Consider the following 26,235-nt stretch of genomic DNA (forward strand, 5'->3'; position numbering starts at 1 on the left):
GAGTAAGTTTTTCCACACAAAGAATAGTTGATATCTGGAATGAGCTGCCAGAGGTAAAGATAGAGGTTGGAAAAGCAAGAACATTTAACTGGCATCTAGACAAGTATTTGAATGAGCAAGGCAAAGACAAACATGAAATTAATGCAGGCATGTGGGAGTAATACAGATAGCCACGATAATGTCAACATGTCAAAATGATTGCCTTTTCTTGTTACACATTTATTGATTAATGTGATTGCCTTAAGACATAATGACAACACTTCAAAATAATTCTCTTTCGGATGTTCTAGGGAGCAAGTACGTTTGATTCAAAATCATAATGCGATTGGTACCATGGTGCTAGAAAGTTTGTGAACCCTGTAGAATTTTCTCTATTTCTGCATAAATATGACCTAAAATATGACCAGATCTTCACACGTCCTGAAACTAGATAAAGAGAACCCAATTAAATAACACGAAAAACATTATATATTCATTTATTAAGAAAAATGATCCGATATTACATGCACTTGTTGGAAAATGTATGTGAACCTTTGCTTTAAATAACTGGTGTGGCCCCGTTGTACAGCAATAACTTCAACCAAACATTTACAGTAACTGCTGATCAGTCCTGCACATTGATTTGGAGGAATTTTAGGCCATTCCTCCTTACAAAACTGCTTCAACTCTAGGATGTTGGTGGGCCTTGCATGACCTGCTTGCTTTAGATCTTTCCACAATATTTTTATAGGTTTAAGGTCAGGACTTTGACTCAGTCATTCCAAAACACAAATTTTTTTCTTTTTAAAACATTCTATTGTTAAATTACTCTTGTCTTTCGGAATCATTGTCTTATTGCAATATCCAACTTCTATTAAACTTCAGGTGTTTGGCTGCTAACCTGACATTCTTCTGCAAAATGTCCTGATTCAATTTTGAATTAATTGTTCTTGCTAAGATGGCAAGCTATCGAGGCTCTGAGGCAGCAAAGCAGCCCCAAATTATGATGCTCCTTCTACCATGCTTCACAGTTGGGATGAGGTTTTGGTGCTGGTCTGCAGTGCCCTTTTTCCTTCAAACATAGCAATGTACATTTCTGCCAAAAAGTTCAACTTCTGTCTCATCTGTCCACAGAACATTGTCCCAGAAGCATTGTAGAACATCCCAGTGGTCTTGATATGTGCAACAATGTTTTTTTTTGAAGAGCAATGGTTTCCTCCGTAGTGACCTTCAATAAGCACCATTCTTGTTCAGTGTTTTTCTCATAGTGGACACATGAACAGAGACTTTAGCACGTTCTAAAGATTTCTGCACGTCTTCTGCTGTTACCCTTGGGTTTTTTTCCACCTCCTTCTACTTTGCACATTGTGCTCATGGAGGACGCCCACTCATTAGGGAGATTAACAACAGTGCTGAGTTTCCTCCATTTGCAGACAATTTCCTTTAGTGTGGACTGGTGAACACCCAGGTCTTTTCCAGCTTTATGCATCTCTACGATTCTTCTAACATCCTCTGAAAGTTGTTTTGATTGAGGGATGGTACACATAAACAGAACTTCCTTGAGAAGAGCAGGCTCTGTCAGTAACCTGGCTTTGTGTGTCTTTTGTATAGGGCAGAGCACCTCTACATCTCACACCTCCAATCTCATCTCATTGATTTGAGCATCTGACTCCAAATAGCTTTTGTAGAAGGCATTACCCCATACTTTTTCCAACAAATACATGCAATACAGGATCATTTTTCTCAATAAATAATGTTTTCATGTTATTTATTCAATTGGGTTCCTTTTATCTGGTTTTAGGACTTGCGTGAAGATCTGATCAGATTTTAGGTCATATTTACGCAGATACAGAGAAAATTCTACAGGGTTCACAAACTTTCTCGCACCACTGTAAGTCGTCAAAGCAGTGGATCCACCCAGCTACAATTTTGCAGCTCTGACATCTAATAACAATGTATGTAGGAATAAAACTTCCTCAGATAGTACAGAACCATTTTAATGAGTTGTTTCATGAACATGCCATCAAGAAAAATTCAAAGCTCACTTGGTGTCCCAAAAGGGCTGTGGTCTACTCTTCTGGGTGGTACGAGAGGAAAACAACGCGGTTCAGGAACATACACAGAAACGCCAGGTTGGCAAGGGCTCTGATGCGAGAAAGGACTGCGTGGTCGAACTTGGTAAGACAGCAAGGGAAGCCCTGGTTCAAGGTGCTGTAGTCCAAGCGTGCCATGTGATGCAACCGTTGATAATGGTACGCTCCCATTCTGCAGTGAGTAAGTCATGCCGGCACTCTGCATCAAGTTGTCACCAGATACAAAACTATCACATCCCATTGACCTGGTGGCAGAAGGGCTGTGCCAATGTTGACCATGTCTTGAAGGAGAACTGCCATAGTTATTCATATGATAAAATGCAGCGCCACCACAAGTACTGTCAGCACCTTTAGATAAGGCATCAGAGCATGTTGGAGACGGAGAGAGTTGTCTGAAATGATCAGTGGAGCACCAATTCCCTGGTACTGGCCTGTAAACGTCACATGATGGGATCTGTGATGTTGAAAGAGAACTCTCGCAGTCTGTTTCATCGTTTTCCTCTGGTCCGTTCTGTGAGGTATGTTCTTGAGAAGATTGTGGGTAACTGTGGAAAAACAATAAGAAATGTTAAAACTTTGGTTTAAACACCCAAAGTATGGAACCGAAAGGCTCAAGATTGCAGCTGATCAGTTTAAAGAGTACTGCGTATCTTAATTTCAGCATACTAAATTTAAACAGAGTATGAAAGAGAATAAAACACTATTTAATAAGTGCAGGAAAAAATAAAACGCTCAGTCATAAACACTGCTTCAATCCTTTTGGGATCTATTCCCAAGTACATGTTCATTAAATCCTAATGATTGAAGATAGACTGCATTCCCTCCTCACATCCACACGTTCCCAATGTCAGGAAGAAATGGGTTGGAAGACAGGTGTGGATGTGCATGACAGGATGTACTAACTGGCTTGTAGCTCCTTCGGAATGATCCTTTCCTCACGTGGTTGGAGAATGGAGGGAATTCTGAGGAATAGGATCAACCGGCATTTGGAAAGACAGAATCTGATTAGGAGGCCTTGTGCGTGGGAAGTCCTGTTTGACAAAACATTTTTGAAGAGGTAACAGGTGATAAGAATTCTATAACCAAGATAAAACAAGTAAAATTTTTAAAAAACTGGAGATACAAGAGGGAGAAAATTGTGATTGGAAACAAGTGCTGGAATTCTCAATGAGGCCTTAAGAAAAATGCTAAAAAGAAACCAAAGAGCTACAAGGAATTGAAACTAGGAATGGCCACAGAAAAAGAAAGCAAAGGAGTGGTGATGAGTTGAGCTGAGAGTGAGAGAGAGCACAGAATTTTGAAGTAGTGAAATGAGAGGCTGGATGGAAGAAGGGAGGAAACAGGAAATAAGCATTAGAAATAATGATCTTAGCTCTAGACTGACAACCAAAAAGCTTACATGATATTCGGCTACAAAAGCACAATTAAGCAAGGTACAAAGACATTTCTGCTCAATGATGGCACCAATAACAGGTGACTGGTTGCATGCAGTTCCAGTGGAAATCACCAAATATTCCTGTTGAGGATCACCTCAGCTAAAATCCAGTCACAGCCACAGGTACTTCAGTAAGCAATATTGTTTTAAGACGTTTTTAAAAAGCTATTGATACTTAAAATTGACAAATCCTAGACTACAGACTTAGGTTGCGAGTGCAGTTTCCCTTTAAGAAAAAGGGAAAACAAGAAAGACAAAGACAAAGGATTTATACCCCCACTCCTGACTATCCTTCTGGCAAATGAAAAATAAAATTGAAGACGTCAGAGCAATATTTCTGTACCAAAGGGACATCAGAGACTGCTGTGTACCTTGCTTCACAGAAACATGGCTATCCCCTGCTATTTTCGATGAAACGCTACAGCTTGATGGCTTCACCTTCCTCTGCAAAGACAGGACAGCTCAGTCTTTTAAAGGCCGAAGTGGAGTATGCTTTATAATTAACTCATTGTGGTGCACAGAAATGATGGTTCTCTCTCAGTCTTATTCACCCAACCTGGAACATTCAATGATCAAATCCTTTTTACCTGCCACCATCATCCTGATAGCGGTGTACATTCCGCCTCAGGCCAGTGTCAGGCAGACACTGGAGGAGCTAAGGTCCTTAATCAGCAATCTTTCAAGTACATGAACCCTCACAAGGGCATCAGGACCTGGTGGTGTACCTGGTAGGGCTCTGAAAAGCTGTGCCAACCAACTGGCGGAAGGGTTCAAGGACGTCTTCAATCTCTCAATGCTACAGCCGGAGGTTCCCACCTCCTTCAAAAGGGAAACAGTCATACTAATGCTCCAAGAGCAGTGTGAGCTACCTCAAAGATTACCACCCAGTGGCACTCACATCTGCAATGAAGTGTTTTGAGAGATTGGTTATGGCTTGAATTAACTCCTAGCTAACCAAGGACCTGGACCCACTGCAATTTGCCTATCACAATAGGTCTACAGCAGATGCAATCTCACTGGCTCTCCACTCGGCCTTAGATCACCTGGGCAACAGCAATACCTATGTCAAGCTGCTGTTTATTGACATCAGCTCAGGTTCAACACAATCATACCTTCAGTTCCTTCGTCTCTGCCGCATCTGCTCTCAGGACGAGGCTCTCCTTTCCAGATCATCAGAAATATCCTCCTTCAAAGAACGAGGTTTCCTTTCCTCCACCATTGATGCTGCCCTCACCCAAATCCCCTCCATCTCCCAGACATCCGCCCTCACCCCATCTTCCTGCCACCTTAACAAGGATACAGTTCTCCTTGACTTTACCTACCGCCCCATGAGCATAGGCATTCAGCACATCATCCTCTATAACTTCTGCCATCTTCAATGGAATCCTACCACCAAACAATACTCTTTCAGCAGGGATCGCACTCTCAGTGATTCCCTTGTCCATCCATCCCTCCCACCGATCTTCCTCCTGGCACTTATCCCTAAAAGCGGAATAAGTGCTACAACTGCCCATTTTCCTCCTCCCTCCACTCCATACCAGGTGAGGCCGCACTTCACCTGCAGTTCTATCAGAGTCACCTACTGTATCTAGTGTTCCTGGTGTGGCCTCCTCTATATTGGTGAGACCCGACGTAGATCAGCGGACTCCCTTCGCTCCGTCTGCAGTAAGCGGTATTTCCCGATTCTTCATTCCTTTTCTCCCATGATCCCCTTCTATCAGATTCCCCCTTCTTCAGCCTTTTATCTTTTCCACCCATCACCTCCCAGCCTCTCAATATTCCCCCACACACCCACCTTACTCCCTCACCGGCTTTCACCCACTACCTTCTAGCTTCTACATCTTCTTATTCAGATTTCCTCCCCTTTCCACTCCAGTCTTGATGAAGGGTCTCTGCCTGAAACCTTTCCCCTTTATTCCATTCTAAAAATCAGGGGTTCCCAACTTGGGGTTCATGAACCCCGTGCTTAATGGCATTGGTTCATGGCATAGAAAAGGTTGGGAACTCCTGCCTGACATGCCAAGTTCCTCGAGCATTTTGTGTGTGTTACATAACCAGAGGCCATTTATACTGTTTAGTCTCTTCAGCATGATGCAATATTCAGTATTACCATGAGCACCTGGTTTCCTGTTATAGCAAACATACTATCAAATCAACCTCAGCAATTAACTAAGCGTACCAGAGAAATCAGATGACAAAGGAAAAGGTTTCTATGGTGAAGTAAAAAAGCATTAGCAAAACACATGGATAACTGTAACATGGGAGAGCAGGTTCAAGGATCCAATGAGCAAAACAGGAGACACTGATTTAACAACGAGTATGTGAGGTATTTATTTAAGAAATGAACAGTGAGGCACTAAATCAGGCATCTAGCAAAACAAGCATTCATCTAAGCTACTCAAAACCACTACACCGTATATTCAGTTACACTTTAAATGAACGGACACCCTGCTAAACCTCTCTGATTTATAAAACCTGGGAAGTAAGCACGTTACAAACGGGTCCTTAACTAAACAAACCGCAGGTGGGGGGGGGGGGGGGAGAGGAGTCGATGTCTGCAGTGCTCTCTCTCAGTGGTCTTCAGGACAGGTCACAAATTCAACCTGAAGTCGGGCCTGAGGGTGGCAGGAAAGAAAGACAGCAAACCCTCTGCATGTGCTGTCTTTTATACCCCCAGGGTGCCTGGAACCAGAAATGGGGTCCATTGTACCCATTAGCCAACCAATGGGAAAACAGCATCGCATACCTTTAACAGACCAATCAGCACGATGGAAGCAGCATTCAAACAGAATAAACTACTCCCTCCAGAAGACAATCACACAAGCTGGTTATGACAAATGCAGACCATCAAGTTTGCATTCACAGTTGCGTATTTCATATTTCTTCGTGACATAGGAGATCGTTCAGCCCATTAAAAATATTCTAACTCTCAATGCAATGCCATCAATCCCATCTTACCAAGCATTTCCTTATAAACTCTCCACTATCACCAACTCCACTCCAGTTCTTCAACCAAATACCTACACTTGCAGTAGGTTATAGTGGGAAGCATCAACTTACTTATCAGCTTATTCCTTGAACATGGGAATTATCAAAATCAGGTTTATCACTACATACATCATAAAATTTGCAGTACAGTGAAATACATAAACAGTTACAAGTTACAAAAAGTAATATTAAAAATAAATCAGTGTAAAAAGGGAGCAAAAAGTGAGGTAGTGTTCTTGGTCCATTCAATCATCTAAAGGTGGAGGGGAAGAAGCTGTTCCTGAAACGTTGCGTGTGTGTTTTCGGAGCGTGCACCTCCTCCCTGGTGGTAGCAATGTGAAGCAACTTCAATTACTCCAAAAGACTGAGGTTTGGTAAAATACTGAAAGGCTTTTATTCGCTGTACAATACGACCTCCACAGTGAGTGTCTGCCCCCGGACTGAGGGGGAGGGGCAAGGCAAACACCTTTATACAGGACTCTGTGGGAGGAGCCACAGGGACAGTCAGCAGAGGGGTGTGTCCAGACAGGTAACCGAGTTACAACATATATACATGGTTTACCACATTCACCCCTCCTTTTTATTTTAAAAAGAGTCCCGCGGGGTGAAGTGACTGACAATATTTAAAACAAGTATATTTACAGGTCAAGTCTGTCAGGCGGTCGAGTCCGTCGCTGTGATCTACGTAGCACCGGTGGTGATTGCACCGGCAATGGCGGTTGTGCTGGCTCCCGCCTGACTTGAGGTGCCAGCACGTTAGGTGTCAGTAATCCTTCGTGCATGTGCGTCGCGCCCGGTATGGGAGTGTCGTGTGGTGTCTGTATAGGGTTTGGGGTACACGGTGTCTCGTAGGTACATACATTGGTGGGTACGGGGTCAATAGTCACCACGGAGTGTTCAGGGTAGGGGCCCGGTGCTCCTGTGGGCGCCAGGTCGCGGATGGAGACCGTGTCCTCCCGCCCATCAGGTAAAACCACGTAGGTATACTGAGGGTTCGCATGAAGTAAGTGAACCCTCTCGACCATTGGGGAGTATTTATTGCTCCTCGCATGTTTCCAGAGCAGCATTGGCCCCGGGGACGTCAGCCAAGTTGGTAGGGTGGTCCCAGTGGTTGACTTTCTGGGAAATGAAAAGAGCCGCTCATGAGGGGTGGCATTGGTGGCTGTGCATAACAGGGAGCAGATGGAGTGGAGTGCCTCGGGAAGGACCTCCTGCCAGCGGGAGACCGGCAGTCCCTTTGACCTGAGGGCTAAGAGTGTGGTTTTCCACACCGTGCCATTCTCCTTCTCCACCTGTCCATTCCCTCGGGGATTATAGCTCGTGGTCCTACTAGTTGCAATCCCCCTAGCCAGTAGGTATTGACACAGCTCGTCACTCATAAACGAGGACTCTCTGTCACTGTAGATATAGTATGGGTATCCGAACAGAGTGAAGAGCTTGCGCAGGGCTTTTATAACTGACGTGGTAGTGGTGTCGGGGCGGGAGATGGTAAAGGGGAACCGCGAGTACTCGTCAATTACGTTAAGAAAGTACACATTGCGGTCGGTGGAGGGAAGGGGGCCCTTAAAGTCAACACTCAGTCGCTCAAAGGGGCGGGTGGCCTTGATGAGTGGTGCCTTTTCGGGTCGGTAGAAGTGCGGTTTGCACTCTGCGCAGACTTGGCAGTCCCTGGTCATCATCCTGATCTCCTCAAGGGAGTAAGGCAGGTTCCGGGCTTTCACGAAGTGGAAAAGCCGGGTGACCCCCGGTTGGCAAAGATCTACATATAGGGCGTATAGCCGGTCGATCTGCGCGCTGGCGCATGTTCCCCGGGATAGGGCATCGGAGGGCTCGTTGAGCTTCCCAGGCCTGTACATGATGTCATAGTTGTAGGTGGAGAGTTCGATTCTCCACCTCAGAATTTTATCATTTTTGATTTTGCTCCGCTGCTGATTATTAAACATGATATGTGACTGAGCGCTGGTCAGTTAGCAGGGTGAACCTTTTGCCGGCAAGATAGTGCCTCCAGTGCCTAATAGCTTCCACTATGGCCTGGGCCTCTTTCTCTATCGCAGAGTGCCGAATTTCAGGGCCCTAAGGGGTACGGGAGAAGAACGCCACTGGTCTTCCTGCCTGGTTGAGGGTAGCAGCCAGCGCAAAGTCAGAGGCGTCACTCTCTACTTGGAAGGGAATGGCCTCATCCATCGCATGCATTGCTGCTTTGGCAATGTCCCCTTTTATGCAGTTGAAGGCCGCGTGGGCCTCGGCAGAGAGGGGGAATGTGGTGGACTTGACCAGGGGGCGGGCCTTGTCTGCATAGTTAAAGACCCATTGGGCGTAATATGAAAAGAAGCCCAGGCACCTTTTGAGGGCTCTGAGGGTGTTGGGAAGAGGGAGTTCCAACAAGGGGCGCATACGGTCGGGGTCAGGGCCAATGACTCCATTCTCCATGACACACCCAAGGACAGCAAGTCGGGTGGTCCCAAATACACACTTGTCCTTGTTATAGGTGAGGTTGAAAGATTTGGCCGCTTGGAGAAATTTTTGGAGGTTGTTGTCGTGATCCTGCTGGTCGTGACCGCAGAGGGTGATGTTATCCAGATATGGGAACGTGGCCTTCAGTTGGCACTGGTCCACCATCCGGTCCATTGCCCTCTGGAAGACAGATACACCATTTGTGACGCCAAAGGGGACGCACAGGAATTGATAAAGCCTGCCGTCCGCCTCGAAGGCGGTGTAAGGGCACTCCTCCCGGTGGATGGGGAGCTGATGGTAAGCGGATTTTTGGTCTATGGTCGAGTACACCTTGTACTGTGCTATCTGATTGACCATATCCGCGATGCGGGGTAGAGGGTACGCGTCGAGTTGCGTGAACCTATTGATGGTCTGGCTATAGTCCACGACCATCCTATTCTTCTCCCCGTTCCGAACAACGACCACCTGCGCCCTCCAAGGACTTGTGCTTGCCTCAATGACCCCCTCCCTGAGCAGCCGCTGCACCTCCGACTTAATGAAACCTCTGTCCCCCGCGCTGTACCTCCTGCTTTTAGTTGCCACAGGTTTACCGTCGGGGGTCAGGTTGGCAAACAGCGGTGGGGGAGAGTGGAGAGGCTGCAAGTGGTATCGGTAGTGTGGCAGTTGGCATGGTGTTGGGTGGGATGCGCGGGTCGGTGTGTATGTGTGGTCAGTAGCGGGGTACATGACATATCTCTACAAAACAGGGGATTTATGACAGTAATTGGCGGGAGGGGCCCATCATACTTCATTGTCACGCTTTTCAGGTGGCTCTGGAAGTCCAACTCCAACAGCACAGGGGCACACAGTTGAGGCAAGACCAGTAACGTAAAGTCCCGATATTCTGTGCCCTGCACCACTAGTGTCGCTACACAACCCCCCCCGGATGTCTGTTGTATGCGACCTGGAGGCCATGGTGACCCTTCGACTTACCGGCCGTATCATGAGTCCACAATGCTGCACCGTGGCCGGGTGGATAAAACTCTCCGTGCTGCCTGTGTCAAACAGGCAGCTTGTCCTGTGCCCCTCCACCAGGATGTCCATCATTGACCTTGCGAGCTGGTGGGGAGCGCTTTGGTCAAGGGTCACGGAAGCCAGGGTGGGGTCGCTGTCTTGGTCCGGCGTGCTGGGGTGCCCCGTGAGCACCCGTTGGTCGTAGGCGGTGAGAGGTGGCATCGACCAAGATGGCCGCCCCCATGTCTCGCACGTGGTGGTGGCATGCAGGCAAGATGGCGGCCCCCACGTCTCGCACGTGGCACTGCTCGATCCCGCTCGCGGTTTTGACTTACAGACCTTGGTGAAGTGGCCCTTCTTTCCGCAGCTGGAGCAGGTAGCTTGTCGGGCCGGGCAGCGTTTCCGGGGATGCTTCTCCAGTCCGCAGAAGTAGCACTTCGCAGACTCACGACTGGCGGCAGCCGAGGTCGATTCGCCGGCAGGTTGCGGGGTCTGCGGCACCCACAAGGCCATCGGGGGATCGCGTGCCTGGAGAGCCTCGGAGTTATGCAGAGCGGCCTCCAACGTATCAGCCAGCTCCATCGCCGAATTTAGGGTAAGATCGGCTTTTTCCAGCAGCCGCTGGCGCACATACACTGACCTGGTCCCCGTGACGAAGGCATCTCTCACTAGGAGTTCTGCATGCTGCACCGCCGTCAGCTCCTGGCAATTGCAGGCTCGCACGAGCGTCCATAGGGCCTGGACGAACTCAGCACTCGATTCCCCGGGGCGTTGTTGCCGTGTCGCTAAACGGTGCCGAGCATAGACGCTGTTTATCGGCCGCAGATATTGTCTTTTGAGTGCGTTCATTGCCCCGTCGTAGTTCGGCTGGTCTCTGATCAGCGAATAGACCCATGGACTGACCCTGGAGAGTAGAACCCTGCGCTTCGCTATGGGGTCGGTCGCTTTAATCTCCTCTAGATACGCTTTGAAGCAGGCCAGCCAGAGTTCGAAAGCATTTCCAGCTTCAGGTGTTTGCGGATTGAGGTCTAATTTTTCTGGTCTCAGGGCCTGTTCCATGTTTTAAAACGTACAGCGAGTAAAATTGAAGCACCTTCGATTACTCCAAAAGACTGAGGTTTGGTAAAATACTGAAAGGCTTTTATTCGCTCTACAATACGACCTCCACAGTGAGTGTCTGCCCCCGGACTGAGGGGGAGGGGCAAGGCGAACACCTTTATATAGGACTCTGTGGGAGGAGCCACAGGGACAGTCAGCAGATGGGTGTGTCCAGACAGGTAACCGAGTTACAACATATATACATGGTTTACCACACAATGTGAAGAGGCCATGTCCTGGATGGTAGGGATTGTTAGCGAAGGATGTTGCCTGAGTAACAGAAGCACCCTGAAGAAACTCATGTGGACACAGTGAGAAAATGTAGAGCCACTACAAACAGCAACACTTTCAGGCTAGGTTTTTTAAGCAGTTGTTAAAAGATTATCACAGGAAGCAAAGGTGAGATCAGGTAGTGACTGCTCATCATATAACATGCAAACTTGAAACAGGCCATTTACTCCTTTCTAAATCTCAGACATGTTTTGAAACAGTGACCCATGGTTGCAAAAAAAAAAAAAAAAAAAAAAAAATTGCAAATGGCTTACTATGCCAAACTTTGAAAGTGTTTGATTAAAAATACTGAACCAATGGACCTTAAGAAGATACTGATGACAGGACTTTTTCCAAGAAGATTAACATTCAACCTCTTTAAAAACTGAAACATTTAGGTATACAGAAGCTGCAAGCAATATTGCTGCCCTTCCCTCCCCAAAACAACATTAGAAAATAGGAGTAGGAATAGGCCATCCAGCCTGCCCCATCATTCAATATGATCTGTCCCAGGTCTTGACTCCTCTGATTGATTGATTTGAGATATAGTGTGGAATAAGCCCTTCCGGCCCTTTGAGTCACACTACCCAGCAATCCCCGATTTAACCCTAGACTAATCACTGGACAAATTACAATGACCAATTAACCTATCAACCATCATGTCTTTGGACTGTGGGATAATATTTGAGTAATGTTGTATATACATTGTTTGAGCATTCTTGTTCATTTAAGTTATTAATTATGGGTTATATGTAAAAATACATTAATTACAGACATCATCACACTACCACGTGCTATGTGCACACCTCGCCAAGAGTAAAGACAAAGCCAGACTTACATTCCTGGACTCCCATGTTTTCCTTTCAATTAATTTAATGCTCTGAGGTTACAACTCATAGCACAAGAGCAGAACATACAGGCTCCTTACAGACAGCAGTGGGAAAGGAACCTGTATCGCAGGAACAGTAAAGTGTCGTGCTACCATGCTTCAACACAAGTTCCCTGTAGCCCTCAACTCAACGATCCTTCAAAAATGTATCAACCTGCTTTTTAAACAACTTCAGTGGTCAGGGGTAGGAAATTCCAGGGATTCACCACACTCTGCTGAAAGAATCTCCCACATGTTCAAGGAAGATCATCCCCATCTCTAAGCTTCAAATCCAAAGATGAAAATTGCAAAATCAGTAGAAATAAGGTAATTAATGAGGTTTTAACTAGAATCAATTACATTAAAACACTAAAGGTTTGTTATTAGTTACCAGACCAAAGCATAGGGAAAGGAGAAGATCCTAGATCCTGATTTGAAAATTTAGGACAAAGGGATAGTTTTGCATTCAAGATTGTCCCAGCTGTAACATTAAACCCAAACAAACTGAACCTGAATACTTCAAGTTCCTTTTCATTCCTAAACTTCATGGATAATACAAAAATCGCAACATCCTAGTGATCTGCCTGAAGAGGGAAATATCAATCAAGAACAAAGAATGCACCTAGCAACATTTGCACCGAGCAAAATAACATATAGCCCCAACACAGTTAGGTCCTGTCAAGTTAATGGGTTCTACACTGATCATTATTACACTGTGTGAGATACTTTAACGTAACTGGCTATAGCGGCAGTTTTTAACACTGAAGCAGGTTGTTTGACCCAACCAATCTACAGTACAGGTGACTCCGCTTTTCGAACGTTTGCTTTACGAAACTTCACTGTTACGAAAGACCTACATTAGTACCCTGGTTTCGCTTTCAGAAGGTGTTTTCACTGTTACGAAAAAGAATTCAGCGCACAAAAATATCAGCGCGCGATAAAAGGCAGCGCGCCCAGAGCAGCTGCTCTCCCCCGGATTTGGAACGGCATTGCTTTAACACGTTGCATTGAGCAGCCGTTAGCAAGATGAGTTCTATGGTATCGGAAAAGCCTGAAAGAGCTCATAAGGGTGTTACACTTAGCGTAAAACTAGACATAATTAAGCGTTTTGATCGTGATGAACGAAGTAAGGACAACGTGAGTTTGGCTTGTGGAAGCTGACGAACATGATGTTGAAGAGGTTTTGGCATCCCATGACCAAGAACTGACAGATGAGGAGCTGATGCAATTGGAAGAAAAAAGGATAACAATCAAAACCGAATGAGTAATGATAAAGTACGACTTTAATTTTGAAAGGGTACGTCGGTTCAGGAGATATTTGCAGGATGGTTTGAAGAACTGTGTGATAGAAAACACCCCAGTGTCCCACCACCCCAATCCCCAGGCCACGGACAGATACCAATTCGCGGAGAATGCAAAGGTAGCCGGGAGGCACACAGCACATCTTTAAGAAAAAAGCCGAGATAAACATGCTAATTAATTAGGTGCCGCTGACATGTAGTTATCGGCCCAGTTTAGAGACGACGCAATTAGAAATCGGCACTGATCTGGGCCAGCAATTACGGGCGGCACCTAATTAATTAGCATGTTTGTTTTGGCTTTTCTCTTAAAGATGTGCTGTGTACCTCCCGGCTACCGCTGGACCCCTGCATGCTTCGCGGATCGGTATCGGTTGGTGGCCCGGAGGGTGGGGGCCACTGCACCACCCAGCCTGCGACGACTCAGTCTAACACACCATCATCAGTCTGCTCGGCGCTGTCCCAATTCCGGTAAATGATACTACACTGTACATACATTATTTCTACTTTATATAGGCTGTGTATTTTTAGGTGTTATTTGGTATGATTTGGCAGCTTCATAGCTTAAAGGTTACTGGACAGCGCTTGCGTTGTGTTTTTGCCAACAGCGCTTGCGTGAGATTTTCGCTACGGAGAACAGTTCAGTAATGATTGTGGAAAAGTATTTCCACTTTATATAGGCTGTGTATTTATCATATCATTCCTGCTTTTACTATATGTTAGTTATTTTAGGTTTTGTGTTATTTGGCATGATTTAGGAGGTTATTTTTGGGTCTGCGAACGCTCACAAAATTTTCCCATATAAATAAATGGCAATCGCTTCTTCGCTTTACAACATTCCGGCTTACGAACTGTTTCATAGGAACGCTCTACCTTCGGATGGCGGGTAAACCTGTATATTCCATTTGATCCTCTTCCCAGCCTTCTTTAGTTCACCTAATCACATATTCACACCAAGGGTACCGCACTGGATACATCTCTTCCATCCCCACTCCATTTCATTCTCTCACTCTCCCAGTGTCGAAGAGAAATGCAATGGTGTGGATTCTATTAGATGAGGATGATGCAAAGAGAAAAAGATTGGTAGAATGTGCAAAAGCCATTTCAGCTGGATAAAGAAAAAGGTAACTGGCTATAGTGCCAGAGAAAAGTGCCTCTATATTCCACCTGCCTTTCCTAAAGTGCAAAGAACACCATGTAATGCCAATCACAGGTTTTGATCCACAGGGTAAATGACCATGTGCTAGGGTTGAGGAGCTCCATTTTTAAATGACAATTCAAACACTCAATTTCACTTTATACTTTCTTTTATATCATTCATACAAAATGGTTGTATTTACCATAATGAATAATTTTAGGGCAATTTTTAAAACACTCATGCAGAAATTATGGTTTGAACTTCCAATTGTGTCTCTTTAGCATTTAGTTTTCTCTTTCAACACCCTCCTGTCTAACTCAAATACAACTAAATTTCTGTACATTTCCCACCTCATTCACAACTTACCCATAAGACCATAAGACATAGGAACAGAATCAGGCCATTCAGCCCATCAAGTCCACTACATCATTTCATCATAGGTGATCCTAGATACCACTTCACCCCATACACCTACCTTCTCGCCATATCATTTGATGCTCTGACCAAACATGAAACGATCAACTTCCACCTTAAATATACCCATGGACTGGGCCTCCACCATAGTCTGCGGCAGAGCATTCAACAGATTCACTACACTCTGGATTTTAAAAATCCTCCTGCCCTCTGTTCTAAAAGGTTGCCCCTCAGTTTTGAGGCTGTCCTCTAGTTCTGGATACCCCCAACAGAGAAAACATCCTCTCCACATCCTTTCAACATCCAGTAAGTTTCAATGAGATTCCCCCGCACTCTTCTAAATTCCAGTGATTACAGGCCCAAAGCTGCCAAACATTCCTCATATGTTAACTCCTCCATTCCCAGGATCATCCTCATGAACCTCCTCTGGACTCTCTCCAATGATAGCACATCCTTTCTGAGATATGGGGCCCAAAACTGTTGACAATACTCTGTGCAGCCTGACCAGTGTCTTATAAAGCCTCAGTATTACCTCCTCACTTTCATGTTCTATTCCCTTTGAAATAAGTGCCAACATTGTATTCGCCTTCTTACCACAGACTCAACCTGTAAATTAATCTTCTGGGAATCTTGCAGAAGGACTCCTAAGTCCCTCTGCACCTCCAATGTTTGAATTTTCTCCTCATTTAGATGATTGTCTACACTATTGTTCCCATTACCAAAATGCATCATACATTTTCCAACACTGTATTCCACCTGCCACTTCTTTTTGCCCATTCTTCCAATTTGTCCAAGTCCGGCTACAATCGCATTGCTTCCTCAGAACTACCTACCCCTCCACCTATCCTCCTATCATCCGCATACTTTGCCACAAAGCCATCAATTCTATTATCTAAATCACGGACAGACAATGTGAAAAGTAGTGGTTCCATACTGACCCTGAAGAACACCAGCAGTCACTGGCAGCCAACCAGGAATGGTTCCTTTTATTCCCACTCGCTGTATCCTACCCGTCAGCCAATCCTCTATCATGTCTGCATCTGCTGTAACACTGTAAGATTTTATCCTGTTAAGGAATCTCATGTGTGGCACATTATCAAATGCCCACTGAAAATCATATTAAATGACATTCACTGCCTCTCCTTTATCCACCCTGCGTGTTACTTCCTCGTTACTTACCTGTGTTGACAAATCTTGGTCTTCCTTGAAATGCAACATTTTGTTTTCAGGGTGGTTTTTCTGTTTTTGGAGGACAGCTGAAGAGGGGGAGAAGTGGAGTATATTGGGTAATGTTGGATGCATCAGCAAGGGAGATGAGGCTGAGTACAGGGCTACGGTAGGAAACTTTGTCACATGGTGTGAGCAGAATTATCTGCAGCTTAATGTGAAAAAGACTAAGGAGCTGGTGGTAGACCTGAGGAGAGCTAAGGTACCAGTGACCTCTGTTTCCATCCAGGGGGTCAGTGTGGACATGGTGGAGGATTATAAATACCTGGGGATATGAATTGACAATAAACTGGACTGGTCAAAGAACACTGAGGCTGTCTACAAGAAGGGTCAGAGCCGTCTCTATTTCCTGAGGAGACTGAGGTCTTTTAACATCTGCCGGACGATGCTGAGGATGTTCTATGAGTCTGTGGTGGCCAGTGCTATCATGTTTGCTGTTGTGTGCTGGGGCAGCAGGCTGAGGGTAGCAGACACCAACAGAATCAACAAACTCATTCGTAAGGCCAGTGATGTTGTGGGGATGGAACTGGACTCTCTGACTGTGGTGTCTGAAAAGAGGATGCTGTCCAAGTTGCATGCCATCTTGGACAATGTCTCCCATCCACTACATAATGTACTGGTTGGGCACAGGAGTACATTCAGCCAGAGACTCATTCCACCGAGATGCAACACAAAGCGTCTTAGGAAGTCATTCCTGCCTGTGGCCATCAAACATTATAACTCCTCCCTTGGAGGGTCAGACACCCTGAGCCAATAGGCTGGTCCTGGACTTATTTCCTGGCATTTACATATTACTATTTATTTATGGTTTTATTACTATTTATGGTGCAACTGTAACGAAAACCAACTTCCCCCGGGATCAATAAAGTATGACTATATAGAGCGGAACAATTCTACTTTGCTGACTATGATTTTTTTGTACAAGTTTTATTGACAGTACACCATTCCCTTCCTTGTCATAACTACAGTTTTTGTTCCCACTGACACTTGGTATCTACCACCTCTCTCCTCAGACCCCATCCCTCTTCCCACATGTTTACTCTTATTTATTCTTGTCCCCTTTCTACTTGTCATTTAAAAGCTGCCCTCAGATGATACAATTCGACGACTCAGGATCAGGCGTATGCTTGCTAGTTAAAGCTATCTTTCTCCATTGCCTCGCTTAACCAGTCACATTGTTTAGGGGAATCCAAAACTAGTTATATGGAGATTTCTTACAATGCTTGATAGGAATTATTATGACAACAGAATAATTAGCTTTAGCACTGGCCATCGGCTATGCTTCCAGACCACAAACGTCATTTAAAAGATTTGTGAAAGCTCAGACAGGGGTCTCTACAATCTTTCCACTGCTTTTGACACAGAGCTGAGCTTTCATCTACCTACCTGATCTTTCACGGACCACCCATCATTATACTTCCACGTTGGACAACACCTATCCACCCCTGCCCAAGCTATTTTTCTTCCAGAGTCTCATCCAGGCCTTTGAAACAATTAGACTTAATGAATCCAGCCCGTCGGATCCCTCAAGCCTACTGCATTATACACCAGAATTATGGCTGGTCTAAACGCAACCCTAGGCCCTACCTTCTTGTCTCCAAATGTTGTTTCCTGACAATCCACAAATCTGTCCAATTTTGTCATGAACATATTCAGTGACAACTTCCACATCTCTCTGCAGCACAGACTTCAAAACATTCACAACTCTCTAAGTATATCCTCACTTTTACCTTGAATGGGCAACCCCCTTGTTGTGAGACTATGCTCCCCCCCCCCCAATTCTCATAAAAATGATGTATATTACTCAGGGTGGCCACAGCCATGCTGCATCTTTGGATGATCAGCCATAATCGTACTGAATGGCGGTGCAGGCTCAAAGGGCCGAATGGCCTACTCCTGCACCTATTTTCTATGTTTCTATATTACACAGGGGACTGAACACAAACGCCAACATTCTTGCTCTAGCTATGTGTCATCTGGGTTTTTCATAGACAGGAAATCCACATCCCACTGGATAGATACACTTCACTTCTAACCACAGTGTCAAAGAATGATACAGCACGGAAAGAAACCTTCAACTCACTGCATTCATGCTGATCATCACCCAGCTAGTTAAACTACCGTAACATACTTTCCCAGATTCTATCACCCACCTACACACTGGGCACAATTTAGAGCAAGCTATTAACCTACCAACCCACACTACAGGAATTCTGCAGATGCTGGAAATTCAAGCAACACACATCAAAGTTGCTGGTGAACGCAGCAGACCAGGCAGCATCTCTAGGAAGAGGTACAGTTGACGTTTCAGGCCGAGACCCTTCGTCAGGCCTAACTGAAGGAAGAGTTAGTAAGAGATTTGAAAGTGGGAGGAGGAGGGGGTTGGAGGAACAACACCTTATATTCCGTCTAGGTAGCCTCCAACCTGATGGCATGAACATTGACTTCTCTAACTTCCGCTAATGCCCCACCTCCCCCTCGTATCCCATGTTATTTATTTTTTATACACACATTCTTTCTCTCACTCTCCTTTTTCTCCCTCTGTCCCTCTGACTATACCCTTTGCCCATCCTCTGGGTTCCCCCCCCGCCCTTGTCTTTCTCCCCGGACCTCCTGTCCCATGATCCTCTCATATCCCCTTTGCCAATCACCTGTCCAGCTCTTGGCTCCATCTCTCCCCCTCCTGTCTTCTCCTATCATTTTGGATCTCCCCCTTCCCCTCCCACTTTCAAATCTCTTACTAACTCTTCCTTCAGTTAGTCCTGACGAAGGGTCTCAGCCTGAAACGTCGACTGTACCTCTTCCTAGAGATGCTGCCTGGCCTGCTGCGTTCACCAGCAACTTTGATGTGTGTAACCTACCAACCCACAGCTTTAGGGAGTGGAAGGAAACAGGAGCAAAGGAGCAAATCCATGCAGCCTCTATGAAAATGGGCCAAGCTCAACAGAGAGCACAGAGGTCAGGATCGAATGAGAATCACTGGAACTGAGAGGTAGCAACCCTACTAGCTGTGCTACTGTGCCATGCATTTAAACCATACTGAACTTTTCTACTCACAAACCAGATAAAATATCTTCACTTTTCCCACATTAAACTCCATCTGCCAAATATTTGCCCAATTCCTTTGAAGATAGTGTCTGTCACCTTCACGATCAGCTTTTATCACCTGTATGCAACAAATGTGGCTGCAAAATGCTTGGTGCCTTCATTTCTGACCTTGATGTTGTCAGCAAATAGTTCAATCCCCACACCAACACTCAAGTTATCTCACTCATAGCAGGTTGGCCACGAATCATTTATCAAGATCCCATTTTCTATCAGTTAAGCAGTCATTATCTATGTTTATGCATTGATTCCACTGCCATGAGCTCTGATTTAGTTAGTTGTTTTGATATTTCTGTGACTCTTATCAAACTTTTGTAGAACACTCATTCAACTGAAAGACCCATGCAAATATAACTTGGGTGCTCCAACTGAACGTGAAGATGCTGGTGCTTGGGCTGATTTTGAAAGAGGAAATCATGACCTGCTCCAATGCACTCCCATAGTTGAAAAAATTAAATGACCACCACTTGCTGCCACTGTAGTTTTTCACAAATAAAACGTTTTATGTGTAAAACCATAACAACTTATTTATTGCGCATCAAAACCTGAACACAAAGAGCGATAACCAAACTTCACGTCATCACGTCAGACCAGCCTCTTAAAGATAGATAGATATACTTTATTGATCCCGAGGGAAATTGGGTTTCGTTATAGCTGCACCAACCAAGCATAGAGCATAAATATAGCAATACAAAAACCACAAACAATCAAACAACAAAATGCAAACTATGCCAGATGGAAGATAAGTCCAGGACCAGCCTATTGGCTCAGGGTGTCTGACCCTCCACGGGAGGAGCTGCAAGTTCGATGGCCACAGGCAGGAACGACCTCCAGTGTTGTATCTCAGTGGAATATGGCCGAAGTCCAACAGTAAAAAGTTGAATATCCGGTCGACAAACACGTTCCTCAATCGTAATATGAGCTGGATTGCACCATCTGTTGTTAACCAGAACAGTAAGCACCCAACTCCTTTACGCTTACCGCTCTCAGTGCACTTCCGGTCAGCCCGAACGGTCTGGAAGCCGTCTATGGAGAAGTTTTGATCGGATATGTCCTCATGCAGCCCCATTCCAGTGAAACACATAACACTGCACTCCCGAAATGTTCTCTGACACCTGGCTAGCGCCGTGAACTCGTCCATTTTATTACCCACCGAACTCCTCTTCTCCATAAGTCTCTGTTGTCTCGACAGCAATGAACCGCAACTCAATGGTGGGTGGTTGTGAATTATGTACACTTCCACCAATTACATTACCCTATACAGCACCCACCCACCCCCGAGAATTCACTAAAATCAGCATTGTGAGCCTAAACAGAACTTGGACGAGCCACCCAGCTTGGGTCCTATGTTCCATGAATGGAGGAACAGCAGATGCCTCTGGCTCTTCTAGAGGTGTGTTGACACGCTCACAGTCATGTTGTGACAGCAGGGGCGCGGTGGGGTCAGTTTAAGGTGAAATACGTTCAGGCTTATGTCTCTTATCTACAATGTAAGTCTTTTTTCTCTGTTCCAAAGTATAGAATGAGCCGTCGTAAAGGAGCCTAAGGGGATGCTGGTGTGAGTCATGGCAGATGAAAACAAACGAGGTGGAATGTAGGTCAAGAGTAGGATTGCCAACTGTCCCGTATTAGCCGGGACATCCCGTATATTGGGCTAAATTGGTTTGTCCCATACTGGACCGCCCTTGTCCCGTATTTCCCCCACTAAAGTAGAGCATTCCTATGAAACCTTTCATAAGCCGAAATGGCGTAAAGCACAGAAGCAATTAACATTAATTTATATGGGAAAAAATTTTGAGCATTCCCAGACCCAAAAAATAACCTAACAAATCATACCAATAACACATAAAACCTAAAATACTAACATAGTAAAAGCAGGAATGATATGATAAATATACAGCCTGTATAAAGTAGAAATAATGTATGTACAGTGTATCAGAATCGGGAAGATTAAGCCAAAACCGATTAGTAGGAAAAAAAATCGGCACATACACGCATGCGCACACAGGTGCCCGCGCAAGGCTTCATGGTCATGGTAGTCTTTCTCGGGATAAACACAAGTGTCCCGTATTTGACTGCTACTTTCGTCCCTTAATTGGGAGTGAGAAAGTTGGCAACCCTGGTCAAGAGGAACCCAAGAGTGCTGTATGCTCTAACGGGAGGTAGAGATAGGTGCAAAGGAATTGAATTTACTGAGGAGGATGGAACGCTGATGCGAGGCCGCCCAGGCAGTCATGGCATCAGGAACAAAATCACCTGGCACTCGTAACAGCTGCCCGGATACCAACTCAGCCGCGGATGACTGCAGGTACGCTACTGGAGCTAGTCTAAGCCCCAGCAGGATCCACGAGGGACAATCGTGCCAACGCTCATCCGTCACGGAAGCCTTCAGAGCGGCATTTAAGGGCACCGTTCACATAGGCCATGCGATACACCATGGTGTGATGCAGCATAGCACCCAGGTTCCAGGCCATCATCTGAAATGACTTGGGGACTGCGATCAGAGTAAATATCAGATGGAGTGGCAAACCGAGCAACCCAGGTGCTGATGTACACCTGAGCCACACCTGTGGCCATCATCAATACTAAAGGGACAACCACAGGCTATCTGGCAGTGTGGTGCACCATGACAATAAGGTGCGCAAAACCACAGGGAGAGGTAAGAGAACTAACAAGATCCACATGGACCTGGCCAAACCATCACTCAGGGACCTCATAAGGTGCCAATGGTACCTGAACATGACAGTAAATCTTTGCCCACTGGCATTGCACATAGGCTGCAGTCCAATCACCCACGTCCTTTCTAAGGCGGTGCCACACAAACTTTAGTGCAAGCAATTTCTGTGAGGATCTGTGAGGCCTTCGACCCAGATGCAAGAGCCCACGTATGGAGTCAAAAACAGTCCGCCTCCAGTTTGTGGGCATGATGGGGTGAAGGCGACTGGTTGAGACATCGCACCAAAGAGAAACCCCAGTTTCACCAAACTTAATGTCAGCCAACCTAGGCCTCTAACTGCTGTGCAGTAAGCCTGGAGCTCTGGGTCAGTAGCTTTGTCAGCCGTCCGTGAGAGCAATCGGTCACGGCTTTATTTTTCTCCTTGATGTGTTGCACATCAGTTGTGAACTCAGATGTAGGCCAGGTGATGTTGCTGCTGTGCGGACCAAGGGTACATGAGGGATCTGTGGTCAACAAATGCTTTGAAATGGCAACCCTCTAGAAGAGAATGTGTTGTACTTCCTTTCCGGGGGACGGAACTGCTGGCTGAAGAAGGCGAGTGGCTACTGCACACCTCCAACCAACTGTTCGAGGATAGCACCCACAGCATAGTCTGAAGCATCAGCAGTAATGGCTATAGGTGCATTGGGAAGCCAGTGTACCAGCAAGGTCACACCGGAAAGAGCTGGTTTGGTATCAAGTGCCCTGGACGTATCTGCTGACCAGTCAAACTCGTGATTATAGGTGGAGTATAAATTCAGCAGCTCACAGAATGAAGCGGTGATAGACATTAACCATAGCTAAAAAGCTCATGTCGTTTTTTAGTAATGCGGGGCAGTGAGAAATCCACAATAGCGGCTTTTTTTGATGGGAGGGGCTTTGCACCTTCTGTGGAGACGCGATGGCATGAAAGTCAACAGTTGGCAACCCAGACTGGGGTTAGACAGCGTTAACAATCAACCAGTGTTGGTTTAAGCACACAAAAGTATGCAGAAATGAGATACACATTCGGATTTTGATGCTCTAACGACAATTATGTCAACCAGGTAAACGAAAAGAAAATCTAAATCTTGTAATACAGAGTCCATCAGCTGTTGGAAAGTCTGTGCTGCATTCTTCAGTCCAAACACCATGCGCAGAAACTCAGAGGGCAAACGGAGTTATTACAGCCATTTGGAAATGCCCTCTGAACTCACAGGCACCTGATGGTATTCCCTAATTAAGCTGACTTTGTAAACAAATTAACTTTCCAGCTAAACATGCTGAAAAGTCTTGGATGTGGGGGACTGGGTAGCGATCAGGGCTGGTGACCTCATTAAGGCGTCGGTAATCGCCACATGGGCAGCAACCACCAACAGACTTAGTGATCACACAGAGGGACAAAGCCCAGGGGCAATTTGACTAACGTACTATTCCAAGTCTTTCCATGTTGGCAAACTCAGCCTTCACGGTTGCCAGCTTTTCTGGGTCCAGTCTTCGTGCACAGGCATGGACTGGTGGGCCAGTGTGGAAATGTAGTGTAACTATAATGGAGATTGTGAGCTTGGTGAGGTTTGGGAATTCACCCAGCAGTCGAGTAGACTCGCATGCTGTGGTGGACGCGCCTGACAGAATCATTGTCAGGAATTTGCTGAGGAAGCAGTGTAATGACCCAAAGTCCTTGGTGTCCACAAGCCAGGTCTTAAAGTTGACTAATAGTCCTTGGGCACACAGAAGTCTGTACCAAGCAGAGGTCTAGCCACTCTAGCCAAGCAGAAGTCTCATGTATAATGCTGCCCACTGATGCAGAGCGTCACCCATTGTGTCCCCAAGTCTGGAGCTTGCTGCTGTTAGAGGGCAGCAAGAATGGGTGTCTGCAGTGAGCAGTAGCCATCCCTTGCAACTGGGATCCAAGGTGTTCACAACCCCTGGTGCCCCAATGCGCAGGCACTGTCGAAGCTACAAGACAGTTGGCACTTCCTAGCATTCATACCCAAGCAAGCATGGTCTGTTTGGAGGCCTCCAAACAAGTGTTGTCTGTTTGGAGGCCTTGCTGACTGGGCTATTGAGGCAGAGAAAGGAGGAATTATGCAGCTCTGCCTGGGTGTGTATACACCAACAGCCATTTTAGCAAGTTCCCTATAGTCCTTCACAAGTGCATTAGCGAGGGCTATGCGAACTTGATCAGGCATTTGCTGCATCAAGAGTTCTTTTAAAATAAAACAAGGATGGTGATTTCTCAGAAGACACAGCACATGGTCCACCAGCTCTGATGGCTTAGGATCGCCAAGGCCGGGCAAGGTAAGCAATTGTTTGGCACGCTCAGTATCCGATAGTCCAGAAGTATTCAGCCATCGGTATTTATTGTGTTCACGCCAGTGTTCTAGTAGACTCACCATTCTAGCAGCCGTGGAGTTGTTGAACAAAGCTACCACATAGAAATATTTGATGCTGTTGGCAGAGATTTCTCAAAGTGCAAATTGGGCCTCAGTTCGTACAACCAAGTAATGGCATTTTGCTCCCAAAACTCCAGCATTTCAAAGCAACTATGTTGGCCACATGTCAATAACTCTGGAATCATCCTAAAGCATCGGGGTCAACAATGTAGATTTTCACAAATAAAATGACGTGAGGTATTTTATGTTTTAGAAAAAGTCTAACAGTTCATCTATTTCAGGGGTCCCCAACCTTTTTTGCTCTGCGGACCGGTTTAATATTGATATTATTCTTGCGGACTGGCCGACCCGGCGGGGGGGGGGGGGCAGGGTGTTAGGGTTGCCAACGGACAAGAGTAGTAGTCAAATACGTTGTGTTTACCCCGAGAAAGACTACAATGACCATGAAGCCTTGCGCGGGCACCAGTGCGCATGCGTGTACATGCTGATTTTTTCTACAAATCTTTTTTGGCGATTCTGTTCCGGGAGGGTGGGTGGGGTGGTGGTGATAATCATGACCAGAATATAGGTGGTAAGTGGCTAATAACCTCAATTTCATTTCTAAAAGGGGTTATCTAACGAATTTAATATTAAACACACAGCGCATATTTTCCTCGCATGAATATAGTGATAAGTCAATTATCAGGGTAGGACAGGGGAGCTTGAAGTAAGTGTTGAACGAACTTCCAGTAGAAGTGGTAGAGGCAGGTTCAATATTATCACTTAAAGAAAAATTGGATAGCTATATGGACAGGAAAGGAATGGAGGGTTATGAGCTAGTGCAGGTCGGTGGGACTAGGTGAGAGTAGTGTTCGGCACAGACTAGAAGGGCAGAGATGGCCTGTTCTCTGCTGTAATTGTTATATGGTTATATAAGTCAATAGCATCATAACATTTTTAGTAACGTTTGGATATTAAACACACAGCACCTATTTTCCCCGTATGAACACATAAAATCTTTGCAACACACCAATATCGCTGAATCGGTGGGAGCCCTGGGCTTGTTTCCCTGCAATGAGACGGTCCTACTCGAAGGGGGTTCCTTATGTCCAGTCTATTCCGCAATTTGGTTTTCGTTGCATTAATTGCACAGATATGTTGGAAATGGAAGCAACGTTTTCAGTGCTTTCGTGGCTATCTCGGGATATTTAGCCTTGACTTTGATCCAGAATGCCGGCAGAGATGTTATGTCAAACATACTTTTCAGCCCGCCGTCATTCGCAAGCTCGCGGAATTGATCTCCTCCCTCGCTGACATGGATGACGCGCGGGTAATGACCTCGCGTGCGTTCAAGCTCAACAGGGCGTGATAGGGAATGAGGAAAGGTGCTGCTGACTCCTATCGCCAAATCATATCGTTTCCTCACGGCCCGGTAGCACATGCTTTGCAGCCCAGTAGTTGGGGTCCGCTGATCTATTTTACTCCAAAACCTGAACAGAATGCGCAGTAACTGAAATTCAAGTAATGCATCACTGCATCAGACCAGCCTCTTAAAGTGGGCCCAAACTCACGTCAGTGTTCGTGAATTGTGTACGTTTCCACCGATAACATTACCCTACACCACTAATCTGCAACTCCACCATGCAAACAGATTTCACTCAACCTTAAAAATTGTTCCACAAGACTGCATATAATGTTTATGAAATGATGCTCAAATCCCTGAGAAAAATGTTCCAAAATATTTAAAAGATATAGGTAAATTCCTATGTGCGTGGGCATGGTTTCACTTCTCCTTCAGCCAAACT

General features: G+C 45.7%; 1 protein-coding gene across 2 annotated transcripts in view; it reads right to left on the bottom strand.

The window, feature by feature from the left end:
- The window catches only part of LOC140198901 (E3 ubiquitin ligase TRAF3IP2-like), a 68,556-nt gene that overhangs the window by 23,822 nt on the left and 18,499 nt on the right, over positions 1-26,235 (bottom strand). For both annotated transcript variants that reach the window (XM_072260114.1, XM_072260113.1), the window contains exon 2: positions 2,025-2,617. In XM_072260114.1, coding sequence (XP_072116215.1) covers positions 2,025-2,617 — 593 coding nt within the window. The remainder of the gene's footprint in view (positions 1-2,024; positions 2,618-26,235) is intronic.

This window comes from Mobula birostris, chromosome 6, assembly GCF_030028105.1.
Source record: "Mobula birostris isolate sMobBir1 chromosome 6, sMobBir1.hap1, whole genome shotgun sequence".
NCBI classification, from domain to species: domain Eukaryota; kingdom Metazoa; phylum Chordata; class Chondrichthyes; order Myliobatiformes; family Myliobatidae; genus Mobula; species Mobula birostris.